General features: G+C 41.9%; 1 protein-coding gene across 1 annotated transcript in view; it reads left to right on the top strand.

The window, feature by feature from the left end:
• Positions 1 to 3,215: 3,215 nt before the first annotated feature.
• The window catches only part of HACD2 (3-hydroxyacyl-CoA dehydratase 2), a gene marked incomplete in the record, with an annotated part of 841,606 nt that continues 830,369 nt past the window's right edge, over positions 3,216 to 14,452 (top strand). The window contains 1 exon segment of the mRNA XM_044074914.1: positions 3,216 to 3,594. Within this exon segment, the coding sequence (XP_043930849.1) occupies positions 3,467 to 3,594 (128 nt within the window).

Genomic DNA, 14,452 nt, shown 5'->3' with positions numbered 1-14,452 from the left:
AGAAGGAGAGGGTTGTCTGTGTACATGAGGCAGTTGCTGCATTGCCCCAATATGCCCAGATTCACCAGGTGGACAGGAGAAATCACCGAAAACTGACCCTTGGACATGCCTGTTTAGGTGCTTTTTTTTGTAAAGTACAAGAGCTGTTTTCCCTTTCCTTTGCAAGGTACTTTGCAATTATAGGCTGTTTAGTGCCTATGATTAATTTATCCTTATTAACAAGGAGAGTTGAGTGCTTGTATCAGTTTAGTGCTTTCCAGCAGGTTCTAGAGCAAGTGCTAGTCACAGGAGTTCAGATTTTAGTGCTACTACTAAGAAACCAGCTAGTTCTAAGGGAAAATATGAAGAGCAGACTTTCTGGCAACTGGAATAGTTTAACCGTAGCCCCGCAGTGCTGCACGATGCGAATAACGCACAAGCACACATGTTTTTAAGCCAGAAAGTTGAAAGGGATAGAAATCAGCCCAACATGGCTAATAAAATTACAATTTCAGAACTGGAAACCACTCCTTTAGGGTTCGATAGGCAGTACAATGCTCACCATTCCCACTGCTAAGCAGCAGGACTTCCCTTTACCACAGCAAGGTCTGGATAACTCTGAACACAGAAAATAAAGTCCTGAAACCATCAAAGCCTGGGATCTGGACTATACTAGCTAGGAAAGGCAGGAAACGAGCAAACAAGATAGTACTTTTTTTGTTTTGGTTAAAACAGGCTAAACAATGCAATAATACAGTAAATAAACACAGAAAAGGCTAACGCACTTGAGTGTGTAGCCCTAAACAGTAAATACAATTAAAACTCAAAAAAATTAGCAATTTAAAACTTTTTAAATGAAGCAAGGCAAGTGCACAACTGAAAAACGATTTAAGAGGCAGTAATACAGTAGAATAAGTAAGTAGTCTACATATACAGAAACGTCTATGTTGTTGTTGTGTCTTTTGGCTTTTCCTGGTTAGGGGTCGCCACAGCGGAACTCCGGTCCGCTAATGATTGGCAGTAGATTTTTACGTACCGAGTTGCCGGCCCTGACGCACAACCTTCAACGAAGGTACGCCTATTCACGCACGTCTCCACACAGAAGACGCTCTAGCTGAGAATCGAACAGGACAACGTCTTACTGTGAGGCGACAACGCTACCGCAGCACCACCACCACAGTATATACAGAAAAGTCTATATATACAGAAAATCAGCTAAAACAACACTAAAATCATTCAGATGCAGTGCAACCTAGAGCACTTGAGTTGTAGCAATATTAAGGCAAATACATATTTAATAAATGCACTAAAATATACTCTGTATTTCCAAAATATTTGAGAAGCACATTCAGAACACAAGGAGATTCAGGCAATTTTTTGTGTGTGTAGGGTTTGATTATATTGTCTAGAGCAGGGCAGGCAGTGGGTTTGTAAATTAAGTTGTGCATAATAGATAGTTGTATGTGGCTAGGGGGAGAATTCCATAATTTTGAGACAGAGTACTTATAGACAATGGTCTTTTGTTTTTGAGGGTTTAGAGATTGCCAGCAGGTTTTTGTCCTCCGATCTTAGGGATCTGTTATGTATGTGGGGTTTGACTAGATTGTCTAGAGAAGGACAGGCAGTGGGTTTGTAAATTAAGTTGTGCATAATAGGTAGCTGTATATATGCCATCTGGTTGGGGAGTTCACGACAGTTTAGTTCACGCAGTAGTTTATAGTGGTGTGGTATTTGGATGGCTGGTCAGAATTCTTGATCCCTGATTTTATAAAATATTTTGGGCTGTCTTTCATAAGATTTTTTTTACGGGTAAATCTTTGAGGATTACAGTTAGCCGACAATGTCAAATATTAGACTGCTATGCTTCCTACCATTCCGTTCAGAGAATACACGTTGATGAAAACATTTTTTTTGTATTAGAACATTACCCTACCAGATGCACAGTAGCAAGGACCGCCCAGCACTCTGTGCATGAATTTATTTTGAAAACTGCTTTGAATAAACTTGGGAAAACCATCCTCACAGAAATTAGTATGTTAAACTTTGTATTCAATACAAAGCCTTTTCTCCCTTATTTGCTGGTACCAGGATTTCCAATTTCCATTAATCAAATGTTTCGATATATTTATTACGTGTTAGACTAACTAATTTGGCAGAACGTGTACTTACAAATGGTACACTGATCCAAGCAGATTTTTGCCTATTACAACAAACAGAGAATATGCTGCATTTATACAAATAAGCATTACACTATCTATTACACTGACAATTACAATTCTTTAAAGGGGAGGGGGCAAACACATCAGATGTTGCATGTATAAAATCTATTACACAAACTTAAAATTCCTATCCTGTAGGTGTGGGGTGTAGGAGTCGACCTTTCCAGGAGGTCTTTTTTATTGCATGTATTTATTGTTCCATTGCTTCAGAATATTGATTGTTGCATTATCTCCAGAAAAAAAAATTTAAAGAAAGGTGGGGGTTTGCCCCCCCCCCCCCCGCAAAAGCAATTACTGCACAACATTATGGGTATGCACTGCATGCAAAACGGTAACTTGTGGATACTGCAGACATACTGCCATTCTAACCCAATTCTTACCCTACAACAGACAGTATGTGGTTAAATACAAAGTGACAAAGCAAGTCAAACACCCAGGACATGCGGTACTTCCGACAGTGCAGTTATAAATGTAGAAAATAATTGACATTCACCATGTCACTTTATATATAATCTGCATGGCTTGTCATTCAGTCCTGTCAATCATATAGGCCACGCCCATTCCTGCGTGAAAATCTCGGTGGGGTAATGTAATTAATATAAAGCCAAAACATTTTGTTCTGTTAACTTTTGAGTGAATTAAAGTAATATTTAAAACTCGCCCGCAGTTTTTGTCCCTCATAACACCCGTTTTTTTTTTTTTTTTTATTCTGGCTTTGTCCCCGATTATTGAGCAAAGAAATTGACTAGTATGCCGGATTATCGGTGGAAATAGTAAAACAGCACCCTTTAGTGAGACTCCGTAGCACTTTGCTTCGTCATCCCATAATCACTGTCAAGGACTAACCTCAGACTGAAAACAATATGTTAGGGAGTCAAACTGCTATGTTTTGTTTCTTCAGAGCAAGTGCTTCTGGATGACAACAATACACCTTAGATAAAATAATAAATGAGGCTACGGGTTGTCCTACTGATGACAAAAGTCGGTAAAAAATCCTCACTTGTTTGGCAACTACTCTTATCTCAACTGTCCAGTTAAAACTGCAGACTTCGCTCAAGAAACCCTTTTCACTATTTACCACAAGGTGGCAACATGTGTTGACGGCATCTGATTTTAACGTAACAGTCTTTTTGCCTGCCCTTTTTCTTTGCGCCTGGTGTTAATTTGGATAAGGCCCAATCTGTAAATCAGAATAGGGGGCGGGAATTTTGTCGTTAATCTCAGGGGCAGTGTTGCAACCTCTGTCCTTTTTTATATCGTATACAGTCATGGCGACAGCAAATACGAGTGGAATTACGGAGCGTGTTAACAGCCAAGGAGGTTACCGTCGGAGGAAAGGTCCAGGCACCCTTGCAGCAGCTTACCTGGTTATCTACAATGTGGTCATGACAGCAGGGTAGGCAACATGTTCATTTTCGTTTTTAACCTGTAACTGTCACCTGTAAAATTGCTAATTCTTGGGATAATGAATTAATAAAGACACACTTGATCCTTCCGTTATCCCATCCTAGGGTGTTAGTATGAAATGTCTTCACTAGCTTGTGAAGTTTATTGTGCTAGAAGTATTGGTTACGAAGTTCTTATTTTGCAATATGGGGTTAATAGTAGGAGGTGCTGGTATCGTAAAAATCAGCATATTCCCCTCCCTCAACGCGTATCTTCCATTCAAAAACAATCTGGTTTCCTGTCAGTGAACCCTCCCCCATCCTCTTCTTCAGTAACGTAATAGTTCCCGTCATGCCCTTCAGTACCTGGACTCTTAAACTCTTGTTTGCTGGTAGTTAAGGGTTGTACCTCTTAGTAACGAAAGAACAATGTGTTGTTATTGAATAAACGTTAGTGGCAACTTAGAGTCTGTTGCGAAGTAAAGACAGTATAAAATCCTTCCATACCTCTCATTCTCTTGGTACAAGAAATCTGGGCAAAGCCTTGAGTGAGGAGACAGAGGCCCAACAGTAATGACCTTTTTAAAATGCTTATCATACCTCAACTGTACAGATTTTTGCCTCATATTTTGGTCTGCTTCTCATGAAATCTGTGGTTTTCTGGCAAATTATTGAAGAATGAAGTCACTAAATAATAATAAATAATGACATGTTTGAGTTTTCAGACTTTATACCCTTCAGAAAATACATAATTAAGCTAAACTTGTTATTCTAGCAACTTTCTAAGTTTATTGAAGCAATATTTAAATTCTGTCTCTATTTTTGGGCCTTTGTCCCTCCCTCCATTCTTTCTGGCTTTGTCCAGATTTCTTGCACAGAAAGGTTGAGAGTTATGATGTTATTAGAAAGTTGATGGAATAGCATGTTTTGTGTTGGCATACATTTTCTGAAGGGTGTGAAGTTTGAAGCTCAGATGTATGTCTCTGTTTTCTGACTTAAATCTTTAATAGTGTGCCAGTGGTTTGCCAGAAAACCGCAATTTGATGAAAAACGGACCAGAAATATTAGGCAAAAAATCTGGACATTAAGCGAAAATCTGTACAGTTGAGTGATGGGCTGACTTCCCCTAAATACAAAAATCAAGAGCAACTCCTCCAGTAATCCGGTTCCTTTTTAAGTATCTACATTGTTGGCATTGATTAAAGGCTTTGATAGCATTTGTATTGGAAAAACTCAGGAAACCCACACAACCTTCCTGAAGACACTGGAGAGTATGAATGTCTCTCCAAACACCATCATATTGGGTGACTTCAACTACCCAAACATAGACTGGGAACATTACTCAAGCCCCAACACCCTAGCCCAAAGGTTCCTTGAGTTCATAAACTCAAATGCTATGGAACAACTAGTCACCATTCCCACAAGAGGAGAAAATATACTAGACCTGATCATCACAAACACCACACCGGAAGTATATCCCTCATTGGTGAGATCAGACCATAAATTAAATCTCACTGGAGATCCACATCCCGCCCCCACCCCCAGCAAAAAAGACCACAGTGAAGAACTTCTCAAAAGCAAACTTCACGCTTCTTAAGACTGGAGTGGTATCCTTCAAGGCCCCCGAGCCAGTGGAAACCACAACCCACGCTGCTGAAACCCTTACAAATGCCTTCTACGAGCACCTCCAGGAATGTATGGATCAAGCAATCCCTAATAAAATCAAGACCCTTTCCACCAAAGGCAGGCGCCTGGTCTGGTGGACTCCAGCCATAAACAAACTCTACAACAAGAGGAGAAAGCTACTACATGACAGAGCAAAATCCCTAAAAGGGAAGGTATCTCTGATCAATACTAGCAAAACACTACGATCACTCATAAAATCATCTAAGGCCAACTTTGAGAGAAAAATCGCTAATGACACAAAAAACAATCATAAAGCCTTCTTTAGCTATGTTAGAAACCGGGGTGGAAACTCCCAGATATGCTCAGAATTAGTCCAAAATGATAAAAAAATCACTGAACCCATAGACATTGCCAACATACTGGCAGACAGGTTCAGTGCAAATTTCTCCCCTCCCTCCCCCCCAAAAGGAGAAATATCTATCCCACCAGAGTCTAGCCTCCCAAACATCTCAGATGCCCAGGTGAGAGCTGCTCTCTAAAGCAAAAAACACAGCATCAATGGGACCGGATGGTGTCCCCGGCTGTGTGCTACACGAACTCAATGAGGAACTAAACCCACACATGAGGCTGCTGTTTAATCTTAGCCTTACTACAGGATACGTACCCAAAGAATGGCGACGGCAACTGTGGTCCCACTCCACAAAGGCGGTGCTTCTACGGACCCTGGAAATTACCGCCCCATAAGCTTGATGAGCCTTGTCTGCAAAGCTATGGAGAGGATCATAATGGAACTCATAAATAAAGACATTGGGGACCTACAGACACTGGATCCTACCCAATTTGGCTTTGTCAAGGGCAGATCCTGCCTCTTGAACTTGGTCGACTTTTTCAAAACAGTCACTAAGGCCATTGATGAGGGTAAGGCAGTTCACACAGCCTACCTTGACCTAGCAAAAGCGTTCGACACAATACCCCACTCGGGCATCATAGAAAAGCTCACCAGCTTAGATGTAAACCCATATGTCACAAGATGGGTTGCAAACTGGCTCAAGGACAGAACACACAGGGTTAGAGTTGCTGGTGCCATGTCAGACTCTAAGCCGGTCACGAGCGGTGTCCCACAGGGCTCAGTCCTGGGCCCCGTCTTCTTCGGCATTTATTTTTCTGAAGTGCAGCCAAACATAGGGGATTGTGGCTGACAAAATTTGCAGATGACTGCAAACTGGGCACCATAATTGACACTCCATCAGACACAGACATCCTCCAGAAAGGTCTCATAGAAATGGATAACTGGTGCCAGAGCCATGGCCTTAAGCAAAATGCCAAAAAATGTATAGTCATACCCTTTGGGAAAAACAAGGTAACCCCTAATTACCACATAGGTGGTAATCCATTAAACACGGAAGAAGTTATCAGGGACCTGGGGACCCAAGTTGACAGTAACCTCTCTTTTGACACTCACATTGCCAAAGTGGTTAGGAAAACCTTCTACATTGCCCACCTGATCATGAAGGGATTCATATCCAGATCAGGAGAGGTCATTGTACCCCTGTACTCTTCACTTATCAGACCAATGATTGAGTACAACGCCCCATTCGGAATGTACCTTACCCGACACCTGCAGCAGTTGGAAAGACCCCAAAAGTTCCTCACCAAAAGGATAAAGGGGCTCAAACATATGTCATACGATGCCCGACTGAAGAAACTCCAGCTCTATTCAGTCGCATACCGTCACAGGTGATCTGTGGCTGACATACAAGGCCATGTCCAACCCGGAATTAATGGACATGCTCCACCTCAAAAATCCAAATCCACCAGAGCCACGAGAGCAAGAGACTTAAACCTCAACACGGATATAAATAGGACGTGCTGGAGGGACAGATTCATCACCCAGAGACTCCCTACACTATGGAACAGAATCCCAGTCCATGTGAGGCAGAGCCCCTCACTGACTCTGTTCAAGAGAAATCTTGACGAGTGGATGGGAGATCGTAGGTTTACCCCGGGAATCATCTCTGTATCACTGCTGGACAGAGGCACAGCAAACTAATGGGTATAGTATTCTCATCCTAAGGGGTGGTGAAAGCCACACACACTCTGGCTAGGCTTATAAATGCCCTAGGGCAGATAGCCTAGTATGAACCTATGAACCTATGATTAAAGAGTAGCTGATAGACAGTTTAGTGACCATAAGCACGTCATGGGAGCTCTTGATGTGCAGGGAACATCAGGGATATGGTACCCTGATATGGAATAGCTAAGAGTTGCGTTATAGGATAACACCTAACCTTTTTTGACAGGTATTGACAACTAATCAGTAGTTTCTAAGCATTAAAGTAAAATAACATGCTGCATGTACAGAGCACAAAACTCTTAAGGTTTTTTTTTGTTAATCCTTTTGAAAGGGTAGCTGCACAAATATTTATCCCTCAATTCTCCCTCTAAGATATGCTACGTTGGGGGGTTTAATTATGGGGTAGTAGCTTCCCTTACAGACAGAATCAACTGTCCATTAAGCAGTCCGTCTGCTTATCTAGGTAAAAAAATAACACCAGACCATTATTCACACAGGCAAGTAGTACACATGACAGATTTTTGCTTACTAGATCACTGCAGTTTGGATCAGCAGTTACACTGGGTCCAGCGTTCGACAGGTTTACCATTATCTCACAATCGTGAATCTGAATTTATGTAAGTATCTTGAAGAAACTGAAATATCCTGAACATAAAATTGCTAGTGCACTGTGGTGACTTGGTGGGAAGGTCTCTGCCTTACAGCTTCAGGGTTTAAGGTTTAGTCCATACTTCTAGATATCTAGATATTTATATGGAGTTTTTCATGTTATCTCCACATAGAGTGCTGTTCCCTAGGCACTGTAGTTTCTTTCTACCTAAGCATTGTGGTGGTTCTTTGGCCACACTAAATCCCCTCTCTCCCTTTCTTGTTTTAAAAGGGTTCAGTTACCCAAGTTGAACAGCAGACCTGGGAACTCACAACCCAGACACTGTGAAATAGGTTGATTTTTTTATAAGTAAAAAAAACAAGAAATGTTGTTAATGCTCAACTGTAAAGTGTATCACGGTAAATTTGAAACTTTCTGGTACCTTGGAGATTAGGGAAGCATCTCAATTTTATTTCAAAATTGAGTATTTTCTCTCTTTCTCAGTAGGCCAGCCTCACAGTTTATTATGTGAACATGTGAGAGGCACACTTCTTGTATGGATGAGGAGCAGTATATGGTAGTATTTGTATGGGACTGGTGTTGCTGTAAAACAACATGCATGCCATGTTGGCTCTCCTTTGAGTAGTCATGGTAAAGACCTCATTGAGGTTGGTAGCACATCCACAGAATCTGTATAGTTTCCTCAGCCTCTTGTTAATATTGTTACATTGTGTCAGAAGTCAATGTTTAACTCATTAAGCAAATTAAAGTACAGACTAATTTTCAATTTATACTTTTAATTATAACTTTTTAAAATAGTTATATATATTTTTACTTGCCTAATGCATGAGAAACCCTCTGTGTTTGTTTCTGCAAACCGCAGATTACTGCAATGACCAGGAATTATCTTACTGCAAAGTGTTTTAGCAGAAAACTGAAAGCTTCAGTCAGTTCCTCACCGCAAGCAAAATAGTGAATAAGTTGGAAAAAGGTGCAGTGTGCTGTATTCCTGCATGTGGCTGAGGAAGTAGCCTTGTAGTATTTAATACTTTGACCTCTAGAAAAGAAGGGCAAAGTGGCTGCAGTAAGGGAAAAAGTGGAATTACTGGTAGTGAGACCAGCTATGTTATATGGGTTGGAAAGTGGAATTACTGGTAGTGAGACCAGCTATGTTATATGGGTTGGAGACGGTAGCATTGTCAAAAAGGCAGGAGTCAGAGCTGTTTGTGGCAGAGTTAAAGAAGTTAAGATTGATTTGCACTGGGTGTGACTAGGATGGACAGGATTAGGACTCAGTATATTACAGGGTCAGCTCAGGTTGGACAGTTTGGAGACAAAGCAAGAGAGGTGAGATTGCCTTGGTTTGGACATGTGCTGAGGAGGGATGCTGGGTATATTGGGAAAAGAATGCTAAGGATGGAGCTGCCAGGTAAGAGGAAAAGAGGAAGGCCTAAGATGAGGTTTATCGATGTGGTGAGAGAGGACATGCAAGGCGGTTGGTGTGAAAGAGCATGATGCAGAGGACAGGAAGAAATGGAAACAGATGATCCGCTGTGGCGACCCCTAACGGGAACAGCCGAAAGAAGATGATGACTATAAGCCTACGAAAACGTTGTCCTTTATCATTTACAGGGAGCAAAGGCTCAGTGAATACTACAGGTGTCTAGAGCCAATGAATGAAGCAAAACTTCTAATTTTGGTGAGTTATTCATTGATAAAGGACATTAGTCTGTGTTTATAAGAAATGAGTAAATAAGTGTCAGGCTTTTTCAAAGCAGCAGACCTGCTGTAACCAAGCCTAATGTAAGACTTTGGATGTATGCTGAGTGAGCGAAATTACAAGTCCCTTTAGAAAGAGTTGAGGAAATGTGCATGAGAAATCTAAGTAAAAAAAGGTGACGAAACTTAATGTGAGAGTACATTGCAACATTAATGGTGACATATAAAGGCCAAGAGATGTAGAGACAGAAGTATGGCATAGATGCAATTTGTGCCTGTTGCACTGGGTGTAATTACAAGCGCGAGAGAAGAGAAGTCCACTGTTTAGCCAGTTTAATGGTTGCTGTGGCAGAAGGAATCATTTGCAAAGATGTTCAAAAGAATCTACATATTATTCAAAGAAAACATGAGCTTGCTTGTTGGCACAATTAATGTATAAAGAACTGAGACTGCAATTGGAATTTTTAGGTGAGTCACTGCAACAAGACAGAATGACAGGAAAAGCTCAGAATTAATAAACTAAATGCTGAGTTTATATTGGATACAGATGTAGAGTGTAACATTATGTCTGAAGGTATTTATAATACTTTGTGGCTATAAAGCATAGAAGAGAGCACACTGCAGGCTGTTAACATGTTCAGGGCAACCAAAAGCAAATATGGTGACTCAAAAGCTACTGCTGTGAATCATCTCCCTTTTAACATTTTTTACATGGGTATATGTTGTTGTTTCAGCTCTTGCCATCTCTGTTCATTGCCATTCTCCTACCTTCCTCAACTGTCATGCCTGACTGTTGTAGGTATTTTCTCACAATCCGTCCGCCCCTGCTAGATGCCCTTGTTTCCTCTTGCCTTCTTCCTGTCTGTCCCAAATCTTCTTCACCAAATTGTCTTGTGTGCTTTTCTGCACATGTGCACAAACGGGCAAAATCTGTGACATTTTCTGCAATTGGAGCTACTTTGGCTTCTGGTCTTGGGTACTTGCTTCATCACCTGTTCACAGTGCTCCCCCTGCCACCCATCACGGGCACTTCATCACCATCCCCTCTAGCCCCCTCAACTGATCTGCCTTTACTGCCCAGGTTTCTGTACATACAGACGTACTGGTTGCACCACTGTTTTGTAAACCTCACTTTTTTAATTTATTTGGCATTCTGTCATCCACTACCTGTGACACTTCATTCCAGTTGGCTGCAACCCCTTTGATTCTAGCTTTGACCTCCTTATTCAGACTTCCTTCTCCACCGCCACCCTTCTCAGGTACTTCAGCCTGCATTTAAATTGGAACCTGTATGCTGAGAGAGAGCCTTACAAGGCTATCTGCAAATATATAGAGCTGAGTATATTTTTCTGTATTATAGAGCTAAATTGTTGCTTAGATATCTGCTGTCTTACTGTTCTGCAAATATACAGAGATCAGTATATATATTTTTTTGGTTTTATAATTTGCACTGTGATTCCTCACATCTCTGTTGAAACTGTCTTCCCTACCCCCTCCCTGTTCTTGGTTGTAGTTTAAATTTGGTGGCTTTTGCAGTGCCCGCCCCACTGTAGATTTGATTATAGGACACTTCCCCAGTCCCATCTCTTTACCGCATTCTACCTAATAAACCCTTTCTGCACTTGCTTTTAGTCCTTTTTAATTTAATTACATTTTTTCAAACTGTGTGTGGACTAATATTGCTACATACTCGTGTGCCAGCTTGCACTGCATGTGAATTGTTTTTACTACTGTTTTTGCTACTTTTCTGGAAAAAAAAAAAAAAGTTTCCTACCTTTCCTGTAATTAGTGTTCAAGATACAGATTTGCTGTATCCAGGACTGTTTGTAAGCTTCTGAGCCCCCCAAGCCTTTCTGTGTTGGAGGGAAGCCTTCTAGCTTATCGGTGGGAGTGGTAAGCATTAGGTAACCTGTCTACCACATAAGGAGTGGTTCTGGCCCAGAATTTGTAGTTATTGGCCGTTTGGGCGGTCTTCCATCTCTCTCAACTTTCTGATTTGAAAGCCTGCATTTGCACTTTGTTTCTGTCCTGTAACTCCTGTGCCCATCTCATTTGCTCACTCAATTTAATTTTTTTTTTTTTTTGAGTTTTCTTGAACACTAATTACAGGAAAGGTAGGAAACTTTTTTTTATCTGCTTTTACTGTATTTGTGTTTCTTCCTACTTTATTTTGCTTTTGCATCATCTTAAAAGTACTCAGTTGTATTTATTACTGCTTGGTGTAACTCATTCTAAGCCTTTTAGTTTAAGCACTTGGGCTTCAGACCAGTTGTTTTACATTAAGAAGGTTTGTGGTCTGCACTGCAGTGGCAGAACAGGTAGCTTACATCCTTCTAAGTTGGGAACTGCTGATTGAGGGCTCAGTGTCTGTTATTCTAAAAGTGTATTAATTCTGGTTTAAGCACTTGGGCTTCAGGCCAGTTATTTTACATTAAGAGGGTTTGTGCTCTGCACTCTTGTGGGAGGAGAGGCTGGACTCTGCCCTTCTGAGCTGGGAATTTCTGGTGAAACGCTTATAGTGCCTGCATATTTGAACGGTTTCTTACTGAAATTGGTACACCTTGTTTGCTGTAGCATAGACTAGATCCAGGCCTGCTGAATGTAGCTTTGTTTGTATGCTTGTTGTTTGCTTGCTTGTTATTTCCCTGAAACGCTAATTCCACCTAAAACGTGGCTTTTCAGCGCTTCTGTGGATCCCTAGTGATATCTGCATTGCTTACTGTACTTATTTCCTTTTTCACTTGAAAGAAAGTTACTGTTTGCATTTAAGTTACCTGTAACACATTCCATTTAAGTTACCTGGCACTTGCTCACTAAAGCAATTATATAAGTCAGCACTAAGAAATTAAAAGCACTACACCCTCACAAACTCCCCTCTAGTACCTTGTTCCCCACTGGCCCTATTTTTTCAATTATAAAGGAATTCCCAATACTATTCTAGCATGTCCAAAGGTCAGTTGTCAATCTCCTCTCCGGTCCAGCTGGTGAATCTGGGAATCTTGAGGCAATGTTACAACTGCCTCATGTACACAGACAACCCTCTCCTCCTCCCAACAAATTCCAACACATGTGAGAGATGCAACCATATAGCCAAACTGGAGGCTAAGCTCGCTCAACTCAGTACTGGCGTAACCATTCAGGAGGAGAAGGAAACAACATTCACTACAATTCCAGTCTCACATAGACCTACCACGACAGCAAACCAAACACACAAAAACATACTCGGAGACTCTAAATAAAAATCTGCCTAAGCAGCAGAGACCTCCAAAGCAGACACCCAAGCAACCGCTACCCCAAAACAAAACACGTGCAACGCATAGCTCACAAAGCCAGTGTGCCGAACAGTCACAGCCCTTAAGGCTAAACAACACACCTGATACACTTGTAATAGGTGACTCTATCGTCAGGCACACTGACGTCCCGCTCACCAGGCTGAACAAGGAGAAGGTCAAGGTGAGTTGCCTGTCGGGCGCTAGGATCCGCCACATAACATAAGCACTCATGTCACTCCAAGGCAAGTATAAATATTGTCATTGTCCATGCTGGTGTGAATGACCTACCTCCCTGGACTACATGAAAAGAGACATAGAAGAGCTCTCTGAGCATGTAACCCAGGCCGGTATGACCCTGACCTTGTGTAGCATCTTACCCTCCCCAAGAATGATGCCACAATATGAAGACAGGATGATCAATTTCAAAAATTGGCTTAAGTATTGATGTCATTCAAAGGGGATCCAATGCCTGTCAGCCTGGGATGACATGCTCGACAAGCCACGATGCTTCGCTAGGGACAGCTTGCACCTGTCACCCCTGGGCTTTCGGATATTGGCAAAGGCTCTTGCTACCCCCATAGTGCCTTTTTTAGGCAAGGCTCAAAAGACGAACCCACCTCCATAGGTATCACAAGGGATAAGAAACTAAGAGTAATGCTACTCAACACCAGAAGTCTAAACCTCAAGGTGCACGCACTCGAAACTCTCCTTAGCATGGAGAACATTGATATCTGTGCAGTAACAGAAACCTGGTTCAAGGCTCCCGAGAGCACCCCAGCACTACCAGGTTATACCTCATACCATGCTTTTCGGCCCAAACACTTGGACCGAACCACAAAAGGAGGGGGAGTATCAATATTAGTCAAAGATACCCACACCTCCAGGTTGGTGGCACAGTACGAAGCATCAGAGACTATCCACGTGCAACTAACAGTGGGTAAAACTGCCTTCCAGTGTATAGCCTGCTACAGACCACCCTCCCAAACCTAGGAACCCCACTCGGCCTTCCTGAGAACACTGGAAAATATGAAGGTCTCTCCAAACACCATTATATTGGGCAACTTCAACTACCCAAACATAGACTGGGAGCATTACTCTAGCTCCAGCACCCTAGCCCAAAGGTTCCTAGAATTTATAAACTCAAATGCTATGGAACAACTTGTTACCACTCCCACAAGAGGGGAAAACATACTGGACCTGATCATCACCAACATGGGGACTCTATGCTTCAGACCAGAAGTGTATCCCTCACTGGTAAGATCAGACCATAAACTAATCTCACTGGATATTCACATCCCAACCCGACCCCACCCCCTGCCCAGAAAACCACAGTGAAAAACTTCTCTAAAGCAAATTTCACACTCTTCAAAACCGAGGTGGAATCCTTAAAAGCCCCCGGGCCTGTGGAAAATATGGCCCAGACCACAGAATCCTTTATAAACGCATTCTATGAACACCTTCAGGAATGCATGGATCATGCAATCCCAAATAAAACCAAGACCCAGTCCTCCAAAGGCAGACGTCCTGTCTGGTGGACCCCAGCCATAAACAAACTATACAATAGAAGGAGGAAGCTACTACACGATGGA

The sequence above is a fragment of the Protopterus annectens genome, chromosome 6.part0 (assembly GCF_019279795.1).
Source record: "Protopterus annectens isolate FY-2018-M chromosome 6.part0, PAN1.0, whole genome shotgun sequence".
NCBI classification, from domain to species: domain Eukaryota; kingdom Metazoa; phylum Chordata; order Ceratodontiformes; family Protopteridae; genus Protopterus; species Protopterus annectens.
This window is presented reverse-complemented; position numbering and strand designations above follow the sequence as displayed.